General features: G+C 38.2%; 1 protein-coding gene across 3 annotated transcripts in view; it reads left to right on the forward strand.

Moving 5' to 3' along the window:
- Positions 1-25,843, forward strand: part of STK39 (serine/threonine kinase 39) — a 113,177-nt gene that overhangs the window by 46,143 nt on the left and 41,191 nt on the right. For 2 of the 3 annotated variants that reach the window (XM_075511961.1, XM_075511960.1), the window contains 3 exons: positions 18,048-18,170; positions 18,299-18,328; positions 20,293-20,360. In XM_075511961.1, the coding sequence (XP_075368076.1) occupies positions 18,048-18,170; positions 18,299-18,328; positions 20,293-20,360 (221 nt within the window). The remainder of the gene's footprint in view (positions 1-18,047; positions 18,171-18,298; positions 18,329-20,292; positions 20,361-25,843) is intronic. The other variant, XM_075511959.1, reaches the window with a different exon arrangement.

The following is a 25,843-nucleotide window of genomic DNA, read 5'->3' on the forward strand; positions in this document are numbered from 1 at the left end:
GTATATACCGGCACTGATCCACAGAAATGAGTGTTACACCATGTAACTTCTTACTGGCAATTCTGGGTTTCATTAATGTGACTAGTCACTTGTGAGAGCATTGCTGGTGTCAAGAAGAACTGGAGAAAAGACTGTGGTGAATGGTCTGAGCTCAGTGTGGTCTGGTAAGCAGGGACATGCTCTGAGGCCGTACTTTTGTCATTGATAGAAACGTGAGAGCCCTGACTGCAGCCTCTGCCTTGTTAGGTGGTGTGATGGCAGAGCAGCCTGTCCTGTCCTGCCTGGATCAGGGCTGTGTACACCCCTGTTATACAACAGCTTAGCAAGAGTTTAGATACACTATTTATTAACATGTGTTGAAGTAGTTTTAATTTTGAATTGAATGCTAAGTCATTTCATTTGTGATTAGAATTGCTATATTTGAATTGAGGAAATTTGAAACAGCTTCCAAAATTCCACAGTCAGTTTTGAAATCTTGTCACACTAAAAAATTAATTATAACTGTAAGTACTCTGTATGCCCAAAGGCCGTGGGTCAATTTTGTGGTTTTATAATCCTGTTTCTTTAATTTTGAAAATCTGCTGCATGACTGCCACTTTTACAAAGTGAACAGGGAAAAACATGTATCTGCATTTCATTTTATTGCTCTCTGAAATGCTGCTAGTAAAAAAAAAAAAAAAAAAATCTGAGTAATAATTGGGCTTGAATTCTATTTTTGGGAAGGTGGTATTGCTCTGTGCTGTTAATAGAAGCTCTTTAGAGGTCAGAGTTGTAAGTTACCTGGAAAAACCTGTGACAGCATGAAGAGATGGTTAGTGTGAGTGATATCAGTTTTTATTAAAACTTCAGTAGAAATACCGTTACTGATGGGTTAGAATTCTAGCTCTGTAGTACAGCTAATTTAGGGAAATGATCATGTTACCTTATAGAAGAAATTAACATTCCCCTGCATTTAATGGGGAAAATATCATTAGATCCCAGATTTCTTGGACAGCTCTAACAGCATGGTTGCACCTCAGCAAGACATACATATGCAACATTTCCTTGTTTCGGTAATGGATTTAATCTGATAGATACACCTCACCAATGATGGGTGTTAGTACAGCTGGACTCCAGACCTTTTGAAAAGCAGAGAGTGACATTAGTTTGAGCTCAGATTATTAATAAAAATGTATATTCATTGCTATGATTCTTTACATTTTAGGAAATGCTTATTTCATTAATGCTGATGTATAAAGAGAAGGGATGTGCTATACTGGAACACTTTTTCTGGAAAAGAGCAGCTGAACTATAAGTATGTACTTGGCAAGACTTTGTGTGTGTGGGGGGGGGCTCCATCGCAGAGGATTAATTGTTCACTGTACCCAGAACACTGCTACAAATGAAAAAAACAGTGGAAATGTTTTTATATTGTTGGATATTACTAGAAAAAATAGAGGAGAAATTGGCATTCAGACCATGCTGGGTTTTTTGTTTATTTTCAAGAAGTTGTTGGAAGTAAAACTTAATGGAAACACTTTTTCCATAAAATGTAGATTTCACAAGAATTCACATAATCAAAAAGCAGTGCCTGTGTTAGTGCGTGGTAGTAGAAGTAGAAAGAAGCAGACACATGCAGTTGCATCAGCTTTGTTTTAACACTTCAAATAAAGGGAAAAGATTGCTGTCAGCATGTCTGCCAGGTGTACTTAAATGCAGTTGTGCCATAAGATACAAGGAACTTCATACAGTATATGGGTTTGTCCATCCTTTCTTTCATAGGGTGCTTTTACCATGTGTAGAGAGTTTGTGAGGTTGTATTTGTGCCCTCTCAAATGGAGCTAATCTAGTACAGAATAGGTGAGCTTTAAAACAAACTATGGAATAGGTGGCTCAGTTGAGTGTCTGTTCTGCTTCAGATGGCCATAAGCATCTCTACAATAACTTGTATTACTTGTTTTGGTAAGGTTTAAAAGCTCACACATGATTCATCTTAATAGTTAAAAAGTAACCCTCTCCCGTATTGGATAGTGTTTTCCAGTTCATGGGCTATCATGATTCACCTTTAGAACACCAACGTTCATCTGGTGAATGAGACACTGTCTCTTGTGTAACAGCATTGATCTGCTCATTAGCTAATGTTGTGTTCGTGACCTGTTGACTTGTTCAAACAGGTCTAGAACATGGACTAACATGAGGTTGGTGTATAATGGGAACTTTTCTGATTAGACCAGTAGCTTTAAATATTTGGCATTTATCTAAGCTGTTGACACTTTCAGTACTGGAGGAGGGTTTCATTACTGTGAAATGCAAGTGTAGTGTATTCTTAAAGGTGCTGTTGAAGGAGTCCTGGCTAAAGAATCAAATACATGATAAAGGAAGTCCAGGCACGCATGATGCTGGTGGTAGATTCTTTGATCAGGAAGTAAGTCTTGTAACTAGCCAGAAGATAATCCTATTTTATTGTCCTGTTTTTTAATGATTTGGTTTTCTGTCTCTTGCTGAGAATGTGCAGGAAGGTGCTGGTTTTACCTGTTTGCCTTCTAAGAAATGAAGCCTCAAACACTTCACTCGCATGACACCCCAAACCAGGTTGCCTCTCTTGGATTTGAAACAGTGTCTTAAGTGGAAAGTGACTCAGTGGAATTAGTTGTTGCTAAATCTGTTCCCAGTCTATAGGCCAAATCAGTATTTTGTCAATGCAGGCAGCCACAGCTGGCTTGCTAGGGTCACCTTAGTGTCATGAGGTTTCCTACTGTGCTCTCTTGAGCAAGGTGGTAGAAGAAGCCTTTCTGCCTGTCTTTGTTCATAAAAGTAACGAGGAGTTTTGGAGGATGTGGAAGTGTCTGTTAGTTGTGATTTTGTACATTTTTGGGAAGTTTGTCAGGAAGGTCATGCGGTGGGATGAGTTACAAAGAGGATTCTGTAAATGCAAGGTAGCTCAGAAGCAGTGTTGCCATCTGTTACCATTTGCTGAAAGACTAATGGAATAGCTCTGTGAGAATTTTTGCTTTCCTATGGAGAAGTTAAATCTTTAGCCTTCTTAGTTCTAAAAAAAATAAATTGAAGGGAGGGAAAAAAAAAAACCCAAACAGAAGAGCCCAGGCCCAACACTCTGAAGAAAGTGAAAAGTAAATAGGTTTTCCTGGTTAGACCTTGTAAAGCTTTTAGAAGTACAACACAAAAAAATTGCATGCCATTTGTTTTGACACTCGCCCCACTGCACTTGTGCTTGATACTGGTGATATTCTTGAAGTTCCTGGGGAGAACTGCAAGGAAGTACAGGTGTAGCAAGACATCCTTGAGACTGGGCTACCCGGTGGTATTATGGGGGACTTAATTTAGCTGAAAAGTGCTCTTGGCTCGAGAAGTTAAAATTATGGCTGGAGCTGCGAACTTCAAGGTTTTAAATCAGAACAGGTAGTTTAAGGCTTAGCAGAGCAGAAAGATGGACTGGAACAGTAATAGTTCGCATACAGAGCCCAGTTTCTGTTTAGCACTGAAAAGCAGCTCCATGAGGTTATTCAACCTGTGCATCTGCAGGTAAACATAAAGTTACGTGCTATATAAAATGAAAGGGGAAAAACGTTAACTGGATGACAAATATGTGTGCATCCTAGCTGTGCTGTGTGGGAGTCAGAGACAGCAGAGGGCAGCCACAGCTAACGCACAATGTGGCGAGCAGGGTTCAATGCTTCCTGGGCTATGCAGTCACACAGGCTGGGAGAGGCTCTAGGTCTGTGATTTTAAATGCTATAGCTTGGTTAAATGCATGCTGCTTCTTGGTATCTAACTAAAATATAAACACTGGGTTTTTTATAGAATCGGACTTTATAAAAATTGCAGATTTATGTTCACTATTTTCATGTTCATTTGTAACTTTTTGGAGAACTGCACTTAAATTTTCATTTTGATTGCCTTAATTTTTTTAAAATGTCTTGAATAAGCTTAGGTCTCTTTAAAATCTGTGTGGAATGCAGAATGTATATCACAGTAATTTCTCTTAAGTGCATAAATAAATGGAAACCTTGTAGAAAATAGAAAAGGGAAGAAATCAGAATTTCACCTTGAAATGGTATTTTCAAGCCTTTGAGCTGGAAAGTAAGTGAAAATCATAGTAAATTCTTCTTTGAATTCTACAGTCATAGACTATTTTCCTAAATATTCTTTAATGTGACCATACTGCTGGCAGTGAAACCCACCTTATTATGAGTCTTCTACTATTGAGTAATGAAAGCTGTACATGAGGCTGTATTTGTCATCTTTCTTTTCCTCTCTGGTCATTTTAAGCAAGCGAACGGCTTGGATGATGGAAAAGTATGGTGGAACTGGAAAATGCTGATTATAACAGGAGGATCCAGTGATCCCTCTAACAGAAAGCCTTTTAGTAGTGATTCACCATCATGACGCCCATTCATCTCAGCAGCCAGGGAAGATAACCAGAAGCTCTGAAGATCTGGATCTTTATCTTTCTTCTTCATCTTTCACAGTATCAAGTTACTTTGCCAATTTGCTGTATTTTTGGTTGACTTCCTTTGATTCCTGCAGGTACCTTCTTGGCCTTAGCACCTTAATTTGATTGAGGGGAAGGAGGGGGCCAGGCAGGGAGAAGAAAGAGGATATAAAAGAGCCTCTCTCTGTGTGTATTAATTAGCCACCAAGTCATGCCTGATAACCCATTTGGGATTCCTTGTTTTTGAGATGAAGTGTTACTTTTGAGGAACAATGCAACTCCTCTGCACAATTAATTGAAAAGATCCTCCTCAGGACAGGTACACAGTCATGCCTGAAAGGACTATTGTTAAAATGTGAATTAAATAATTATTTGCAGTTAATAACACTCAGTAATGAAATTTATGTAGTGGAACTAATAAATGGAGAAATAATGTCTGAAAACCAAAAATCATACTGAATTACTAAACTTGCACATTTGCCACGTTACTGGGATTTCTGCAGAAGACTTCAATTTCTCAAAACCAAAATCAGGTTTAAATTTTGGAGCAGAGATAATAAGTATGTTTCAGTATTTATATAAAACCTCATGGTTTTGGAAAGCAGAATTAGGAGTGCAGGGAATTACCTGCACTTGTTTACAAGATGTTTACATGACAAAATAGTGTCTCTAGTTTGAGCTGCTCCATTTTGCTGTCTCTAAGCAGCATTATCCCAGCAAGAGAAGACTCGGTGAAAGAGTGAAAGGAGGAGGGCTTTGGACAGGGAATCCCCCAGAGTGGGTGGGGAGTTGGTACACTGAGCATCTGTACCCATTTTTCAGCATTTCCTCTAGAGATGTAGGAATGTGCTCCCTCCCCCCCTCCCTTCAGCTTTTAATGGCTTTGTTTTCCTCTCACTGATAGCTCCACTGTATTCCATTTCTAAACTGTGAGTTTAGGTAAGATTTCATGGCAGCCTTCTCAATTGATGGCCCTGTGCTCGGGTGTCACACTCATCATCATGTGAGAGTGATACTGTTTGTGTTTGGCTATAAAAGCAAACCAGCATCATAAATATTTGAAGCAAATGGTCTTTGTTGTTGTTGTTGTTGTTGGTTTTTTTTTTTTTACCAGCTTTCTATTCTTCATTGGCTTGTGCTGTGCTATCCCTTAAAAAAGGGTGCTCTTCAAGTACCAATAGAGCTGAAGAAGTCCTATTCACTGCAGAATTACCAATTTCCTTTATGCAGTACTCTTTCATGAAAGAAAATGTAATGATCTGACATTTCTTGACTTTAAGTTGCCAGTGTAATTGATTCCAGTAGTGAGTAGAAGTCGTAATTTACACAAAAATGGTGAAGATTCCCGTATTTCCAATTCTTAAATGACTTAGGTGCCTTTTCAGTTTTTGCAATACTTTGTGCTGCATTAAGGAGGAAACAAATATTTGCAAGTTTGCATCAGTGACTCAGATTTTCCATATTGACTTATTTCATTGAAGGTAATTATAAATGTTCCATAAACATGACATTGCACACTTCAGAGCAAACAATAAATAGCTGCTTTGGAAGGGTGTGCTGGATAGATGTGAATATATATTTTATTTCCAACAGAGATGCAGTTTAAATTTTTGAAGAAAATGATTGTGAGATCGAAACATGATTTATGAAAGCTTGACCCCCGAAGTAAATTAAATATTTTTGGCCATTATTCTAATGCGAAATTTTAAATGGGATAGCAGTTTCTCTCAGTGTTGCCATGTTTTGCAGACACCATTTGCGTTTGACTTGGAATTGAAGAATTCAGTTGGAATTGACTTGGAATTGAAGGATTTGATGTTCCTGTATCGTTCTAGTGAGATAACAGATATATACGCAAGAATATTCTCTGCTCTTGCTTTTACTGACTCAGGACATAAAACCTGAAATGCTAATGACACCTCATGTCCTCCCAAAGTAAGGTCGCCTTGGAATACTGAAATTCAAACCCTTCAGACTGAGACTTTAGGGCATGGGAGATGTGTACACCAAGTAACGTGTTTGCTTCCTAGGAGCTTCCCTATGTTCTTGAGTCAAAAAGTTCTGTTTCACATACGGAATATACATAACAAAAAATGTCTAGAGACATTTTTCAGAACTGCAAAGCCTTAAATCATCTGTGTCCTTCCAGTCAGCAGTTTGGACAAAACCTAAGCATGGTTGTGCAATGTAGAGAGCAATAACAATTAATTTGATGGGGAGTATGAATGGTAACTTTTGCAAATTTTCAGGGTTCAGGACCAGCCTTACCTATCCTTTTCTGCATACATGAATTTTTTCCCCCAGGAAAGTTTCTCTGGCATGTGGTTGTGGGCAGTGAAGTAGAGGACTTGGATCTCTTCATACCATGAAATGTGTAATGCAGCAAACCTCCGCAGTTCTTGCAAAGGGAAGGGGCTTATGTCGTCCTGAGTGATGGCTTGCACATCTCAATTTTTATTCCGAGATAAGAGTTTAAGATTACTGTCTGGTCCTGAAAGGCCAGTTGCAGTTATCCCAGAATTAGTTTCTGTGCCAGATTAAATTCTTGCTGTCAAAGCAATGTTTTAGGCCTGCCTGTGCTTTTTAAAAAAAAAAAAAAAAAAGAAAACAACAAACCCAACTAAACAAAAAATCCTGAAAAAGCCAAGTCGCCCCTTTCCTGCATATGAATATGAAAAGATTGAAGTTCTGTCTAACTTCTTGTCCAAGTAGGAGAAAAACAAAGACTAAGAGAAAGAAGAGGAAGGTTTTTTTCCCATTGTATTTGCAGTATAGAGAGTGGCTTAAGAAGAGGGGATGCTAATACCGAATTACTGTGATATCTTAACACCTTTTGAGCCCTACAAAGCAGAAATGCCAGGGTGTTATTTTAGAAAAGTAGTAGTACCTCCCAGTAATAATGGTAGTCTGCATAAGTTGTGGTGAGAAAAAACAAGGTTCTCAATTGCATAAAGTACATTCAGTTTTGCAGAATTTTTGTGGCTTGCGTCAGAATAAAAATGAGACTTTGCATTATAATGAACTCAGGGGAATATAAGAATAGCCAGTAGTGAAGGGATTAGGATGTTCACATGACCTGTGAGACTGGGTTGGATGGGGACTAGCCTTCTCTTGAGGAAGTGCCTCAACTCTTGAACAAAGGATGATGTGTACATGTGGGAATTCATGCCCTGTCTTGGACCTCAGATTTTTGTTTTGTTTTGGGTTTTTTTTCAGAAATGTGGTTACAGTGTTGGTGTTCTTATGCAAAAAGACTGATGTTCTTTTGCATGAAAATATATTGTAGAAAGTGACTTCTCCATCATCTGCCTTTTACCTCAAGCGCTAAGCTGTGATTAAATGTGTAACTGTTTTAAGCAAAAGGCTTGTGCCATGATTGGATAAATGTGATGATATGCTGATTTCCTTTGTTGCATTGGAATGCAAATACATGCATAGGTGTGGGGATTGAAATTTGCTTTTGTATGTTAGGAAACATTCAGGAAAGGTTTGCAAGAGGGCTAAAGGTAAAAATTATAAAATCTGATTGCTCTACAGGCTTAAGATCTGTATGGAAGGAACTGGTCTGGGGGTTTTTTTGAGAGAAAAATACAAGCAAAATGTTGTGCTAAAACCAGAACTGTGTTCAGTAATGTCCTATTTCTCATCATTGTTTTTCCTATAAAATAACTGGCATGGTAACTGGCACTGTAAGTACTTCTCATGAAGCTGTATGAGAAGTGAAGCTCTTGGGACTTCTGATTAAAAAAAAAAAAAGGCAGGGGGGAATTGGGGATGCAAAAAACATCACCTTATCAATTACCAAGCAATATTGGCACTTTAAAGAGTAATTCAGCGTATTTGTTCTTATAGAACTTCTGCGATCTGTGTAACGGGGGAGTCCTGTCTCCTATAAGAACCATTACCGCGGTCTAGGGAAAGGTGGAGATACACAGTGTCACTTGACTGGTCTTTCTGTTTTCTGCCTGAAAGTCAAATCTGGGCTCTTACTAGGACAGGCTGCAGAAAATGAAAAATATGAGGTGTTTAAATAACCACTTTGTCATTCCTGCTCTCTGGGCATGTGGGATTGTGTATATCGTGAATACTGTACTAGCAGATGTAGCTGAAGGGCATCAGTGGTAAAATAAAAGACAATTTTATCTCCAGAAAAAGCTAAGCTTGTTGATTTGTTGGACTGCAGTATTTCCAGAAGGATGTTTGTTTAAGAAAAAAAAAAAAAGAAAAAAAAGAAATGGATTGCCTTCTGTAGATAGGCAAGTGCAAAAAATAGTTAGAAATGAGTAGGGAGCAGTGTCAGGGTTCCACAAAGACTTTTGAAAATGTGTTTTAAATGGGTGGGATCTACACATTTGTCTCTGTCCAGGAATTTGGGAAAAAATTACATTTGGGCTCTAAGTTGCCTATATATGGAGGGCAGCAAGGCACCTTCCACGTTACTGAAATGTTTAATGCTCATTAATGCCATCAATTTTGCTTACACAAATGCATCTTATTTACCATACTTTCAGGTCACCGTACTCTTTCTGTGGAGCAGAGTTAAGAATGTTGTTTTAAATCTACCCAGGACTCCATCCCAAATATTCAATTGCTGGAGACTTCAATAGGAATAGCTTAAATAATTGAGATAGCGGGAAAATCAAGGTTACTAGTTTAGTCATCTTCCTGTAGAATGAGGAAAAAGACAATAGATGCATAATACTACTCTTACTGAAAGAATGGATTTTTAATGTGGTCTAGATCATGTGCTGTACCATGTGTGAACTGCAGTAATGTTTTGTGCATGTATGCATTGGCATCCCACAGTGTGTCCTTTTAATGTTGGTTTTTTTTTTTTTTAAATTAGACACTGAAATAAAATACTAAATCTTTAAGTGGGCCCAGTTCTTTGCTGTTTTGAGTAGTTGTGAATAAGGAAGTAGAAAGATCTTAATATTCAGAAAATGTTCATTCTCTTCCTTGTCACCCTACAAAAATAAACTTGTAAAGAGATTGCAGAAGCAAAAGAACCAGTGATGAATAATAGATTCTTCTTTCCCCAGTCTCTAACATCTACATATAGCAAGCACATCAGTGCCTAGAAGACAACAATTTATGTTTTGCTTCCTTATGCTGTAGCCTGCTTTTCGTCAAGCTTTGGGACATGTGGGCAGCTTCTGCATTCTGATACTGGAGTTCTTTCTGCCAGGCTGGTTTAGGCTAACCTTCGATGGATGGGGTTTACAGTTGCCCTGTTTATCTGGTTAAGCAGACATTCTCCTGGAAAGCTGATGCATGCTGTTGTTGGCTGGGAACGTTAACTTATCTGTTTCCTACTTTAAAAGGGTGAGGACAAATTGTTCTGTCAACAGCTTAATTTATTCTTAAATCTTTGACTCTGGTGTATACTGGAATAAGCTTTAACCAGCAACAACATATACAACAACAATAATAGTAATAGGATGCTTAATATTTTTGTGGTAGTCATGATTTTTTCACTCGCTAAATTGTCCAAGCATTCTCTGTTGCAGCTGATGTTCATAATGTCTTTCTTCCACAGCTGTGGTAATGTTGTCAGCGGCTTGTTAAGTTTTTCCTCCTACAAACTGCTTTTGGTTGTAGATTACAATGTTCAGAGCTGCTTTTGTGTTGGGTGCAGTTTAAATGCCAGTCATTCAAATTCATTTTTTATTCCCTGTATGCTCTTCTGTTTTATGTGAAATATGTTTTCTAGTATGTGGTAATTTGTCTTTGTAAGGCTGAAGGCTTTCATTGTTTTCTTTATTAGCTAAAGTTATGATTCAGTTTAGGTCCTATTTTGGAAGGAGCATTTAGGTTTTTAAAACAATAAAACCCAAATTAGAATTGAGCATGTTTTAACTTGTTTCCCTTTCCTTCTGAAATACTTACTAAGAGAGGTATAATCCTAGCATAAAGAACTATTGATGCTGTGTATTTTGACTAAAGCTGATGGAGAAATTGCATTTGTAGAGCTACCGTGTGCAATGTAAAGGAACTTCCTCCTTATTTTTGTAGAGATACGAGAAGTTTGCTTCAATTCCATGCTCTGTCTCGGGTTTGCTTTGTGGCTTTGGATAAATCACTTCATTTGTCCACTTCTTTATTTCCTTCCCTAAAATGGGAGGCCTGTAGCAGGTTATCAGGAGAAATATATAGAATATTCTCAACTGCTGTAATCATTGGGGTGAAGTGCAAGCACGCTGCCTTTGGTATCAGTCTTCTAGTAGTATCTCAAATGATAACCAGTAATGAAATTCCAAATATTTACAATATTCCAAATACAGCCCTGTTGTATATTCTTGCTAGGAACAGTGTTAAGACTGTTGTTCTTACCTTCCATTTGCCTTTTCTTCCCTGTTCATCCAGCACTTCAGAAATTAGTTTTGGTCCCAGGCTGGTACTGTTTAAGACAACCCTTCTTATGCTAGCTTGTAAGAAGACTGATGAAAGGTCATTTACAATTTGGTTGGAACAAATCAATCTGAAGGAAACTGGATCTGAACAAGAATATGGATTTCAAACTACCTATAGCACTAATTGCTAATGTCATTTGAGGATGAGCATCTACTCTCATGTTGCTGGACTTTTCTGCCATTTTCAGCAGTGACACAAGAGAGATTGGGAAATTGGACCCAAGTCCACTGACAATTTTAGGCTTGCGTATGGACGTCTGCAGAGATGTGTTCTCTCCAGCAGGTTGAATCATGAATTTGCAATCAGGATGTCATTATGACAGAAACCATGGATGTAGTTGCTAAATAATGTTTACAGTCTTAAAAATCCCCCCATAGAAAGAAAAGGGGGACATAGAAAGAAGACACTTTTTACTTTCTATACGTAAACAGCAGGAGTTTGAGATACTATGTTCTTCCTAATTCATGCTACATTCTTTGAAGGACAGTTCATATGAGGGAAATGCTATACTTGATTGTAAAATAAAATCAGAAGAGAGGTTTGTCTGTTCTCTCTGTCTGTTGTAAAGCGTCATTGAATCTCATCGGAAGTTGATAAACAGGGCGTGAAGTCCAAGCTTTCTTTGGTTCTTGATTGTATGGTGTCCTTTGAGAGCTATGCAGTATTCATTCCTAAGTTATGTCTTCAAGTCTCCAAGGTAAGCATGGTTTGAACTTCCTTCCTTCTTGTCTTCAGGTAATTCCTTTCCCTCTCAGGGTAATACTAGAAGTTGGGATGAACGGTCTGTCTTGCATACACTTGACATTGTTCATTCACATTAGTTTCCTTTAGCACTTTATTTTGGGGGTAGAAAAACTCTTAATGTCCATATTTGTGAAGTATATCTTCAACATACATTTCAAAAAACACTTTTGCTGAGCAGAGCTGGGAGTTGAACTCTGTGAGAAATACAAGAGATTGTTTAAGAGGGACTTGAGATGCCCTCTGAGGCATTCATCATGTTGTATTGTCTCTCTGAATTTGGGTAGGAATATCTTTGCTGTTTGAAAATATCTTGATGATGTTATTGCTGTCTGTGTGATCTCTTCCGATCTGCTGCTGTTTCTATCAGTTTTTCCACAGGTTCCTGCAGTGACCCAGTGAGGCTGAGATTATTGGCAAAGCACAGATGAATACTTTGTGCAGTGGTGAACACAGCTTTCTATAACCTTCCATCAGTAGCCATCTAGTTTATTTTTTAGATAGCAGTCGAGTGTTATGTAGGCCATCAAGTCCCCATGAACTCCTCCTCATTTCTGTGTAGCGATTTTTGTGTTGGCCCATTGCAGTGTTTTCATTAACTTTTACAAGCTGCAGCATTTCAAAGAGCAGCTTAAGCTGCCCACTGCCAAAGGAAGGAATTTGTAAGCTTTGCCATGGGGGACTACAGTTTGATGGGAGAGAATGGGATAATCGTTTCCCTCCCTCTCCCCCGATGGGCATACTGTAATGTTTTTGCTACAAATGCTTGACACCTGAGGCACAGATTCCTGTTGTTGTATTGTGCAATGCAAGTGCTTAACAGGCTACAGTTCAGTACATGTATGTATATAACTATTCTTCAGCAAAATACTTCTGTGTATTGCACACCTGTTCTTGTAAATTGAAAGGAAACAATCAAAACAGTAAAGTATGCGAGAATGTCATCTAGAGAAACACTCTGTTTGTTTCCACCCTGATGAAGATGCATTTCTAACAGAACAATTCTGGCACCTGTGCCACGCAGTGATTGCTTATCTTTGTTCCTTTTTTCCCTTTTTTCTTTTCCTCTCCTCACAGGCCTGTTATAATGGCCCTTAGTGTACTTGCTGGGAAAGGTTTTTCCTGTGTTGAAGGTTGTTTAGGACAAAAGGGATATAGAGCTTTACCACACTCTGTGACGAACACTTCAAGAGTAATCCAAAAGGTCAGAAAGACTTGATTGTGATGAAGTGAAAATCTTCTGAAGATTTTAGTGTAGCAACTTGGCATACCTTTATAAAAATGTGCTCACTTTAATTCTGCAGTGTTTTGTGAAACAAGGGAAAAAAAGGTTAGAGCAGAAGATACGTTGGTTCCTAGCAAACTAGGACTTGGGGTAGCACAAAAGACAAGTGTTTGGTGGCCGAAGACAAGTGTTTAAGAAGAATCTGTTTCTTTAAGGGACAAAATTGCTTTAATTTTATGCCGTGGTTATCAAAAGGTCTTAGGACTTCTAATGTTATTTAAAGTGTCTTTGCCTTGATAAAGCAAACATAATATGAAAAGATTACTAGAAATTGGGGGAATAGATAAAGTGCTGAAGGGTTGCCTTCACACTACTTTTTCTTTTCTAAGCAAAGATGCAACTGGTCAATGCTGGAGCTTATTGGTTGGATTGATTATGACCGTTCTTAAACTCTTACAGATTATCATAGTCTAATAAACTGTATGAACATTGCAATGGGTGCTGACCCCTAGAGCTGATTCCTATCTAATGTGGTGCTACTGTGGTCTCCAAACTCTGCAAGGAGTCATTACAATGCTTAAATGCTTATCCTAGATACATCCCTTCTGAAAGTACAAATAATATGTTTATATAATACCAAATTAGTTTCTCCTGAAGTAAAATTGTCTCTTTTGGTTAAGTATTTGATACCAATGAAGTGTGTATCCACACTATAAAATGTTTTCCTATGCTACTGTTTCTGTTTCAGAACATAAAATAACAGCATTATGCTATTTATGGTTTTTTCATGCAGAAAAGAGGTATTTATATGAGAAAGTAGCGTATAAAAAAAGGTACTGGAAGCAGGTAGTTTGACTTCCCCCCCCCCCCCCCCCCCCCCCCAAAAATGTGAGCTGATGTGTAATGTTGATCATATAAATTAATTCATTATGAAAAAGCTGCAAAGATACTTAGGAAAAAGGTTTTTTTATGCTGAAAAGCCAACAATATGTTTATAGTGTTTGCATGTAGGAAGGGAAGAAAAAATACTGAGCCTAATACTGAAAGCCTAGTATTTGGGCTGAATAAAACAAGAAGGAATGACAAAAGATTGTGTGACAGATTTAAAGAACTTAAACTAGCATGCCACGAAAGGGAATGGAGACAAATGTGTACTGTGTCTGGATATATTTGCTCCCTGTTCATATTTATGTCTGTATCACTTTTTGGGAATTTACAATGCTTTCTTACTATAGATGATTGGGGCAACTACTGAAAATTATATTCCAGTTCCTCCTCTTGTGCAGGCTCTAGTGCTTGTGTTAGCTCATGATCAACTAAATTAAAAAGCTGATTTGGCTGCAAGCTAACTGTGTTCCATGTTAATTTTTCAATTGGGTCATCTGCACAGCTACAGGAGCACAAATGAAAGCTTGAGGAGACTTTGTATGGCAGATTGTGCACTCCAGTCATGATGCTGCATTGTAAGGGTTTGAGAGTATGTGATTTTTAGGATCCTGAGGGATTTCTGCTGCCAAAACAAGATGATCCAACTTCCTTTTCACTACCTTTGTTTCTGCCTCTTTGCTTACAGTCTTTTCTATTTGACCTCAAGATGGGCTGATTTAACCCACAAATCTTGCAAAAAACTTGTTCAGAAAAGAAAAAACTAGACTAGTTTTTCTCCCAGGCTGGTGGGTTGAATCTGCTCACTGTACAACCAGGTAGGTCCTGGTGCAGCCCTGATGGATGTCTTGGGCTTGTCTCTTCCCACGGTAGCAAACTAGCAGATTGTCTCAGTTGTCTTATCTTAGCCCTTTAAAGTGGTTCTCTGGCTGTGCCAAATTCAAAGCCTAAAATGCTTTGGCTGGATAATGTAGGTTTTATTCCTTTACTTCTTCTGGTGTATTTTTGCTTTTTATTAATGTGAGTTGAATATGGTAAAATGCTAGGTGTCTCCTAAAATACTTCACATGTGTTACTACCTATATACATTTTAATGAATCTGCTCTGGAAGAGACACTAGAAAATCTGAAGGGAAGCAGTGCTATACTAGTATCTGTTATGATAAGTTTGTATTACAACAGAAATTTAAGCTAATATGTTTGCATCCAATATGTGATATTAGAGTTGTACAGGTTTATGATGAATGAAGAGACAACTAATTTATTTGCAGACACAGTGCGCTGCTCTTGCTCTGTCCTGCACCTAGGGTCCAGGCCCTCCCTATGTGACTCGAGTCTTTGTGGCTTTAACCAGAACTGAGCCTGAGCAAAGCCACTGTTAATCAAAAATTGTGCAAATTAATTTGCTAAGTAATGCAAGTGTTAAGCATACCCACCAATAAAAAAATGTCATAGACAACAACTTCATATTTTTGAAGATTGAGTAGGTTGGGTACTTTGCTATAGCTGAAATTATTATTTCTTTCCTGTGAATATGTGTGCTGGTGGGAATCAGTCTGATTGAAACAGAGTACAAGTCTAAACTTTTGTTTTTCTGCCTTCAGACACTTTTCAAGAAAATAATTTAATTTAACACGATCTCTTATTTTACAGTAACTTATTTTCTTTTCCTTAAGCCATTTGTTTTTTGCTTATTAAAAGGCAGTCTATTTAAAAACTTGAAATGCACTCCATCTTCATCAGTAAAGCTTTCTCCCATAATTCTTTGCCAGCATCATTAAGCTCCATTAAAATCATTCTAGTTAGAATAAGTCTTCAGAACAACTGAAAATGGATGCAGAAGAGATTTTGATTAGCACACAATGTAGTGTGTGAATGTGTCTGTAAACCATTCCTTTCTGTTTGAAAAGCATGCTTTTGGTTGTGGCTGATGTCCTCTCATAGGTTCGTGTATAGCTGTTGGGAAAATGCTTGTGCTGTTAAATAAAAGCCTATGTCAGGACTGTTCCTTGAAGGATAATAAATTATATCCACAAGGACCGGGCAAATTGCCTGCTAGATTACCTTGTATCTGTGCTAATCCCTGATGATGTGGACAGTAAGAGCCCACTGATTGTGCCTGGGCTGATTGCAGCTGAGTAAGAAATTGCTGTGCTACTGCTTCTGTTGACTTTTGCTTGGTCCTCCCTTCCAAACACACAGGAGCTTTTACCAAGCCTTGAGGCAGCTAGAGCTAAAATTAGTGCATTAGGAGCCTGGTATGGGAAACAGGAAAAATAGTGCAGAATTTGTCCCTCACATGGTGGAGTAGGATATTCCTCTGGTGTCCCGCTTATGTTTCCCCTCTTCTGTTTCAAAGCAGTACAAAATATGGAGAAACTGAGTTAGGGCACTCTTACTTAGTTGTGCAGGGAAGAAATGTAAGGAAGGAATATCATAAGGACTGAAAAAGGTACAGAAATGTGCTGAGTTTCTGGAAACTTCACCCTTTCCTCTGGTTTAGCCTTATATGTGCAAGAGGGAAGGGAGAGGAGCAGATGGGTGTTTGGGGATTGAAGGAAGGAAGAGGGGTAGAGGGTGCAGACAGACACCAAGATACCTGCTTGTGCCTGCACAAGGTTTTGAAAGAAGATTCCTAAGTTTAACTCTTGCTGTTGTGGTGTCAGGCCAGTCAGCTCCAAATTATGCTTGGTCCAAATCCAGTAGAGAAATAGCTTAAGTGCCCAGCTCTCTGTGAAAAGCCACTTTTGAAAAAATGTATTAATATCTGCATCACACAGTTTGCTAGAAGCTCATGAGCTCAGACTTCTAGTGTCCTATACTGTTTTCATGCCACTCATATTTTGCTGAAGTACTTCCTGATGGGATTTAGAAGCAGCTGGAATCTGTCACATGGTGCATCTTTCCCACATTGTGGTTTGCAGCAACTGGAGGGGTTTAGAGCAAGTTTAATACCAGTTTAGTACATAAGTTTCAATACGTTGAAAAAACAGTGATTTTTCTAGACAGAAATCAGATTTTTTTTTTTTTTTTTTTTAAACATCTGGCTGTTTTGTGAGGTAGCTGTGCTGGCAGAATGCGTTTCCGTCACCAGCCATCAGAATGGTAGAACCAAGTTAATCAGTGCTCAGTATACTTCAGTGCAAGACATCGAAACACCACAGACAGGAATTGATGAAATCAAAGTTGAACCAGGCTGTTTGTATGTTACTGTGGATACTGGCAAACAGGATATACAATTTTGAGCTAAGACCATCTAGCTCATAAATTTTTTTAGAAGTTGTTTTTATTAGATGTCTTCTCCAGCAGTTTTTCTTGGTCTGAAACTGCTTTTCTGCCAAGTTAGTTCTCCCTTTTGTGTGCTGTGAACACGTAATGCTTTGTTCCTTTTGTTCTCTTACAAATGTACAGGCTGTTTTCCTGAATAACTTTTTTCCTTTTTTTATAATTCAAAAGGATATGCTTTAAGCCTTACAAATTTATAGTGCTGGGGAGCTTACCTGTTACGAGCATTTGAAGTTGTGCAGTGGGAACTCTATATTGGTTCAGTAATGTGAAATAATTAGAGAAACTGATTCTAATCTAAACACCAGTGGGGCTGCTGCTTATTGTGCTGTGCTTCCAGCCGTCTCATGAGTCTCATAAATGCATGCCAAGGTGTGGGAAGATTTGTTGGATGTTCTTTTGTTTTGCTCAAATAGGCTAAACATGATCCGGGAAAAACAACATGTTGTCAGGCTCTGAAAAAGAGCAAGATGGCATCAGAAGAGTATTTGATTTCCAGATTTAGCTGCTGGATACTCCTATTAGGACTTGTCAGACTGATCTACAGAAGTTTGCCCAATTAGTTTGGTGTGGTGCATGCCTGCCTACCTTCTCTGTCTGCATACAGCTGCTTTTTTTTTTTTTTTTTTTTTTTAATAAGGATAATTTTACTTTTAAAGTATCCTTAATGCCTTTACACATTTTAAAGCCTTTTAGCAGAAAAATAAAAGTTTTTAAGACTTGTGTCCCAAGGACAACCTTGTCTGTGTAACTTCTGCTTCCTTGAATAGCTTCCTTTCATTTTAAGGGTTATTTCATAGTAAGCAGTTGTCATCTACTTGAGCTTGTTCCTAGCAGTTGTAAAATATATCCAAACCCCATTTCCCTATATGAATTTTGCATAGCTTAGCTGTTCCCACTGGCTCAAGGATGACCCCTGAGGTCAGATGTTATTCCGGTATGCCAGTGACTCCTCCAGCAAACTAATGAAAGCATATAGCATAAAAATAACAAAGAATTGCTGATTAATGAGAACACCGATAGAGACTAATGTCTGTGTAATGGTGAACACTTAATATTTTGGTAGGTCAGACGAGTACCAGGTTCCAGTGGTCACCTCCATAAAACAGAAGATGGGGACTGGGAATGGAGTGATGATGAAATGGATGAGAAGAGTGAGGAAGGCAAAGCTGCTGTTTCTCAGGAAAAGGTAACTTTTGTTTGTGCCAAGACATTTACAGTCCGCAAGATATTCTGTCTTAATGTTAGTTTTTAGTATTTCTGCATCTTTAATGCATAAAGCTGCATAGCTCATATCTCACTGCATTTGTTTTCTAGTCACGAAGAGTGAAAGAAGAGAACATAGAGGTAAAAATGTCTTTATCAATTTTTTTTCTTCCAAGTGTTTGAGTGAAGGGATTTCTTTTTCATTTCTGTTGTTAAAAATGTGAATTGAGGTGGAAGTGTTATTCTGCAGCCTTGTATGGCAAGTACTTGTGAGGATAGAGCTGTATGCAGTTGGGCCTGTAACAATTAACTTGAGCACACACTGGATAAAACAGATAGGAAATTTAAAGTCATGTTATGTTCGTGCCCAGGAGAATTGGTTAAGATAGGTAATTTGGCTGCTTTTAATGAATCTTCATAACTGGATCACACTAATTGCTGTCTTTTTGTCAGAGTAATGATGGCTGTTTCAGGGTAGCCAGAAGATTTCCAAATAATTTTTCATTCTTAGGATTTGTATCACGACATGTAGCTTGTAATTAAAATGCTTCATCCTGTATACAGTAAAATAGTTCAGTACTGTGGCATAGTAGATTAATTCAGAGGAATAAAATACCATATTGAGTTTCATGACCCTGTGCTGAGAGTGTGGGAAGCATTGCTGCTATAAATAATTGCTTAATAGGATTACTGGCTTACAGCCAAAGTGCTCTTTTAAAAATGTCTGTTCCTTGGGTGGGTGACACTTGCCACTTCACCTGCAATTTTAGATTCTCTGATTTTCATTGGTGTCATGGAAATATTCTAAAAGACTAACAGCTTCCTGCCAGGTTTGGTCCTGTTAGCTCCTGTGATGACCCCAGTCTTTCCGTTGCAGAGCTAGTTTACATAGCGCTTCAGCATCTGAGATGTCGTATGTAAGCTGAGTACGAAAAAAAAAAAAAGGACTTTCACCAGACAGTCTTTTTATGTCTTAGAAATTGAGAGTTCTGCAGTTTGTGACTCAGTTTATACAGGCAACTCTTGAGTTACCTATGAGTTACTATGAGTTGTTTAGTTTATGAGGGAGAAAAAAGCCTCTGCTTGAGTCTTCTGTTGATTTTTGTTTTCCTAAATGCTCCAGAAGATGACTTGGAACTGAGACTAGTGCAGCTTGTCACTGTTGGTGTGTGCCTGTTGGTCTTTGGGCTGCACATTCCTATACACTGAAGTAACAGGTCTGTTGAAGATGCAGAAATAATGTAGTAGTTTATATGAATGGAAGGAACTTAATTGAAGTAGAAAAAAATCTACTCCCCTTTTAGTGATTAGGTAATTTTCCGAATATTCATTAACTTTTGTTTATAATACACAGATTAGAAAATATGGATCTTGTGTAACACTTTTCTTTTTTAAAGTAGCTTTAATGTGAAAAACTGTTGGAAAACAATCAAATGAGATTTGTGATGCAAGTCTTTATTTTGGGAGGACTTGACTGTAACCTTTGAACAAGCTTCTATGCCAAGTTCAGTATGAAATCATAGTAGGGTAGAGGACCCTGAAGTACTCTGTATGTAGGATACACTTTTGCTTGAGACTTCTTATAAACGGTAGTTCGGGGCTGGAGAGAGTATCATAGCGTGAGGGAGGAGTGATAGTGTGAAAGATACCTGTATTCCTGATTTTTCTCTGTGAAAGACATTCTCTGAGCTGTGATGCCCACTTTGATATGCTGCTAGTTCTTTGCAGATGAGTAGATACAAGAGTTCCTTAACAACCAAAACTGTTACACAAAAATAATGTGAGTAATAGCTTGGTATTCTCACTGTGTGCGTATTATTTAATAGGTTATTGGAGCTTTGATGCAAGGTGGAGTAAAAGCTCTTACACTCAGTGCTTTAGTGCAGGCCTTATCATTTATATTTCTATAATTGAAATATGGCAGTTTCACTGGTATCAGCTATGTTTTAGACTGTGTTACTGAAAGTATTTAAAAGGTTTTTGAGAGTTAGAGGATGTGTAAAATATTCTGTGCTAACTTCAAACTGTTAGCATGGCAAGTATTTCGGGATTTTTTTTTTTTTCCTTTGGCATCCATTGTAAGACTTTGCTTTTTTCTTTCATAGTCTCAGCCTGCTGTTAGTGACGAATATAGTGAAGTTCCATGTGCAGTGAATCTTGTCTTAAGATTAAGGTAAGAGATTCTTCTATTTATTTTAGCATTCCTTTTTAGTTGTCTGTATTATTCTTGATCTCCCTCATTACTTTCATAATATTAACATAAAATAAGTGTTAACCTCTTTAATCTCCCAGCATGACCAGTATGAATAGTGTTTCTGTGACTAATTGCTGTCTTTTAATTGCTTACTGAAATAGTGTAAAATGAAAAGCAGAATATGAATGTGGCTTCAGGCTAAGTGTACCCTTCATTAAGTATTTTCTTTCTTTTTTTTCCTTGCAATGCAGGATCACAGTGAGAGATTTTTAATGAGTTTCTTTCACACTTCAGCAGTCAGCCTCTGACAGAAATAAACCATAGCTGTATTACAAGTTGCCTACTCAAAACGTTTTTCACTGGCGAGTTTGATCAGCTACTGTGGAGAATTGACAGATATTTTAGAAAATGGATACAAATATGTTGTCTAACTTAAATTTTACATAGTTAAAATGAGTCAGATTACCTTTAATTAAAATGAGTTTATAACTAAGATTTGAATTGTTTAATTATGCAGACTAGTTCTTGGATAAAAGCTTTTTTTCATAAGAAGCTTTGATAACTTTTTATGTATTTACAGCCATTTTCCTTAAATGTCTAACTTAGTTAAAAAAATTACTGCCACTTACTTTAAAACTTGTTTACATCCAGTTTGTATTGACAGGATATCTATGAGAGGTTGTAAACTCTTAATTATTGCTATGGGGAAAAGTTAAATGTTATGGGTTTTTTATGCTAACAAAAAGATAAAAAGTCAAAGAGAGAAATATTTACAAAATTACAACCAGTATATTAGAAACAAATAGCAGATTTATGCATAACAAGTAGCTTTAAAACAGTAACATCAAAAACTGTTAGTAATCAGAAAAAAAAAAATCTACACAGAATAAGTGCCAAGTTCCAAAACCTATTATCTTCCCTTTTCTTTGACTACTTTTCTAGTGACAGCTGCAAAAAATTGCGTGGCTGCCAAAGGTTGTTTACTGAAGGGAGGAGTAATAAATTTTATTGTGGGGAGAGAAAAGACTTAGAGATTATTTGGAATTGGTTTAGTTGTCCAATTTACATAACTGCCCAGTTATGCTATCAATATTCTTTTTCATCTCTCTGCTGACAGACAGGTAGATGAAACCATTTCCAAAACAGACCAATTTATACTGCTATATGGATGTACTAGTGAGGTGCTCTGGGTATTTTTAAATTACGATGAAACCTGTAGAGTGATTAGCTACTACCCAGTTACTTGCAGTGTTGGCATATCCACAGGGCAAACATTTTAGTCCTCCAAGTAGAGTGAAATGTCAGGGATTATGCTTTCAGTTTTCTGCAGCTCTTAAGCCACAAGTGAAGGAAGATTGATCCTAGGAGACTTGAGTTTCCAAACTCTCATTTGCACGATGAACTTTTGTTCTTGTTAAGAATCCTCCTAATTCAGGGGTGAAAAAATTCCCTTCCCCTACCCTCCCTAAAAGCAAGCCTGTAGTAACTAGGTTCATGTGTTACAATTATGAAGGTTTAGATGGTTATTGGTAGAGAGGGCAGAAACATGAATTTCCATTTTAGGAACCAGAATGTTTCCTTTAAAAAAAAACAAAATAGTCTTGAACAGCAGATACACTCTGGAGCCTGGGAACACTGTTGGTGGTGTCTTGGAAGAAACAAAAATCTGATGCATAATTTTGCAGAGTGAATTTTGTTAATTTAAGATGACCTACTTTCGAGGGAAGAATGGTCTGTGCAAACTCCTGGCCCCGTGTGAGCTCTGGCTGTGTCCTGCCTCAGTAGGAGGTGGGCTGAGTTATATATCTTTGCACTGTGTGTCTGGATTTCTTTCTGATGGAAACCTGAGCATGTGAGTAGGGTCAGAGCTAGCACATAATCAGTGTGTGTGTGTGTGGATGGCTGCGGGGTATATAGGAGCGCAGGGTATACCAAGCAGCACTTTTTTCCTCTAGTTGGGACTTTGCGAAGTGCATCTCTGAGAATGAGGGCTACAAGCTCCCTATACCTCTGCCCGGTGGTGTAGATTCAGAGTTAGTACTTAAGCATTTAATCATATTTGCTACTTTAAAGGCAAGAGTTATTTTGTTTATGGAACATTCACAGAAATTCAGGGTAGCCACTGGCTGGCTGCTATATACATTGTGTTTAGCAAGGTATCTGCGATGGCAATTGAATACTTGTGCTTTTTCTCCACTGTTGATGCCGGGAGGGGAAGAGCTGAGGCTGCTGTGAGCATGGTAGGGCTGTGCAGTCTGCTGAATATTTGTCAAGAGTTATATTCAAATGTCTTGTTCTTCAGAAAATTAACAGAAGCCTTATTTGGGGAAAGGAGCTGGTGATCATTTGTTAACTTTTAACAAAATACTTATGTTTCTTCTATTATCGGATTACCTGTGGGGAGTTATCTCAGCTCATTTGCCTGTCAGTGTCAAGTATATATATCTGTCTCTATATATATGTATATAGTGTGTATATATATATATATATATACACACATATATATATCTGTCAGTATATTCTGTTAAAACCTTTTCATCTTTGACCTTACTTTAGGCACATTCATAGTGGCTCTGGCCTGGCAATGAGTGGTTGCACCTGAGGGTAGAGGACTCCTGGGTTCCGCATTTTTGGGTCTAGGTCTAGCTGCAGTGAGCAAATTCAGAAAAGCCAGCTCTGGATAAATAGCAACTGTAGTAACAGTATAGTGCTGCTTTATGGGCATAGGATTAGAAGTCTTCCTCCCCAGCCCCAAAGAGTCTCTGTGCTTGGACCTTACCACTCTGCTAAACAAAGGCCAGAGTAGGTTTGCGGCTGGCATTCCAGTGAAGTATTGACAAGCTTGTACCACACCAGGTATAAGGTAAGTAACAAGCTACAGAGATGCTGTTTGGGGAAGACAGTAGTGTTCAGAATATTAAAGTGTTAGCACTTGAACTATTGCTGTAATCTGTTTTGCACTAATTCAGCTGTTTTTTCTATTTTGTTAGCAGAAGGGCAGTTGTATGGGGTTCCTTCATAAAAGTTTGAAAAACAAATTTCCTGTGTCATAGGATGTAAACCTGGAGGCCCTCAGTGACTCACGGTCAGTCCTGGGTTAGAGAGGAAGCCACCCTCTGCATTCTAGCTGTCCTTATGCTGGGATCATTGCAAGGTGAATGAGCTTACATTTAGCTGTATATGGAGAAAGATGCTCTGGCTCCTAACTGCCCCCTTTCTTGTAATTAACTTACCAAGTAAACATTTTTTGAGCATCTGAAAGTAAAAATACTGCTAGTTTTGGCATTTGTAGTGAATAAAAGCGGTGTAGATGGCTGGCTTTGTGTCATGCAGCATTCCCTTGGGATTGTAAGGTAGTAAACAGCTAATATCCTCACAGGGGTTTCTGCATTTATCCACCTTCACTGCAGATTTTAAAATATTCTGTTGATGTCTTTTGGTGAATTGATCATTAAGTCATATAGCTGATAGAGACTTGAGCACATCAGAGGATTTTTATGGGATTTGTTAAAATGAGCCATAAGTTGCGAACCATATTATTATGGAGCAAGTTAGCTACAGTATGAGGATAGAAACAATTTCCTGTGATGCTTCATCTGCTACTATTATATAGCTTTTAAAGTATGGCTTGATATTCAGATAAACGTTGTGAACATTAGATGCCAGACTCGAAGACACAAAGCTCAGTATATCATCCAAAATGTTGGAATCTTTTTCTTTTAAAATAATTCACTTGAGGCAATCAAATTATATAAACTGCAGTAGCTTGATGAGTTCAGAACACACTGGTTTTAGATGCTGAGAATTACTGTTTAAAAAAAAAAAAGATAGTTCAGTACTGATGTGGGTAAAAATGTAAATACTGGCAAAATACAAGAGGAATGAATTGACTGACGGGGAGGATGAGAGGAGAAGGGAAGTAACCACATCAAGAGAAGGCTCAGGAAGGTCTCATCTCTTCATTGCTTTCCTTTTGCTTCCCCAGAGAGGAGCCATGGGGTAAGGTGACAGTGAAAGGTGAGCATCTCAGATGGGAAGGAGCCCTTCCTATGTGATGGAGGCTGGCTGGGCTCGGACCTGAGGGGAGAAGGCATTTCCCCAGGGTCTTCAGGCAAGAAGAGATGGTGGAGAGAAAACTGATGGCACTTGCAGTACTGCTGAGTCTTTGGCTGGGGAACTACCTTGGTTGCAGAGAGTTTGTCATGGAAGTTGAACAAACATTTAGAGCCTGATGAGTAAAAACAACTTAATATGAGGCTTGGGAGTGTGGGCCAAAAGGTTTGACGAATAGCGCCTGGAGATTTGGGATAGGGCAAAGCCCAGGGAGATGAGCAGCCTTCATCAGGAGAGAGAAAACAAACAAACAAAGTAAATGCTCTTCTGGCTTGTTTTTTTCCCCTCTTTTACAATGAGGCTATGCTACACCAAAAAGCATCAAATTTTAGATGATAGTTTTGCATTTTTTTTTCCTAGTAGTACATTCCAAAAAAGGTTAATAGTACCCATAAAAATTAAAAATTACCTTCCTAAAGGAGGAATTCTGGCAGAAGAATAAATGCATTTCAGTAATTCTCTTACTGGATGGTCAGGTTCTGTTATTTTTTCCCAAACAGAGCAGGGTTGGACTTATTCAGTAATCGAGTAGGGAATGCCAAATTAACACCAGCCTGTGTTTAGTGCAAATGCCTTGTTGTAGATGAGAAGCACAACTCGCATTCTGAAACAATCTTTAAAGAATCCCATGGCACTCTTTATACAAGTGCTGGTATTTAACTCTGTTAGTCTGGATGGTTTCCAACTTAAGTATCTGATTTTTTCCATCCTTAACTTGTATTTAATACCTTTTTGTTTTAGTAGTTTTCTCAGTGGGACTGACTTGTAAAACTATTCTCTACTATCAGAGTTGCTTCTTCAGTTGGAGACGGCAATTTCCAATTTATTTTCTATCTTTTGCACTGTTGTGTCTTGGAGTATGTTGCCCCAGAAGTGAAATTAGCAGCAGTGTGTTTTAGATAATTCCATCCAAGGCTTTTGAAAGGCTCTGGTATTAAATACTAAATACAGACCATTAATATTTTAAAGCTCAAGTTTAATTAGGAGACTGTGCTTGAATTTTGCAATGAACTGAAAATACTCGTTCTCAGTTGCTTGATCTTTTGCCGTGGTGTGTAACTATGACCCAGACTGCCTGAGCGAGTTACGTTGAAATGCTGATGCTTCTGTATCGTCAGCCTCACAGAGGGAGAGGAATTTGAGAGCGGGGAGGAAAGAAATCTCTAATCCAAGTTTTCTCCTGTGAGGCTGTGCACACTGTGTGTCTTGGCAGCAGACCCTGGCAGGTACTCTGCAAAGAGAGGTTTAAGGCAATTGTCTGTGATTGTCCTCCGACGGGACTGTTCATACCACTGGGAAAGGGGGTGAGGAGGGATTATCACTCTTGATTTGAAATTTCCAGTCTAGCC

Source organism: Mycteria americana, chromosome 9 (genome assembly GCF_035582795.1).
Source record: "Mycteria americana isolate JAX WOST 10 ecotype Jacksonville Zoo and Gardens chromosome 9, USCA_MyAme_1.0, whole genome shotgun sequence".
NCBI lineage: Eukaryota > Metazoa > Chordata > Aves > Ciconiiformes > Ciconiidae > Mycteria > Mycteria americana.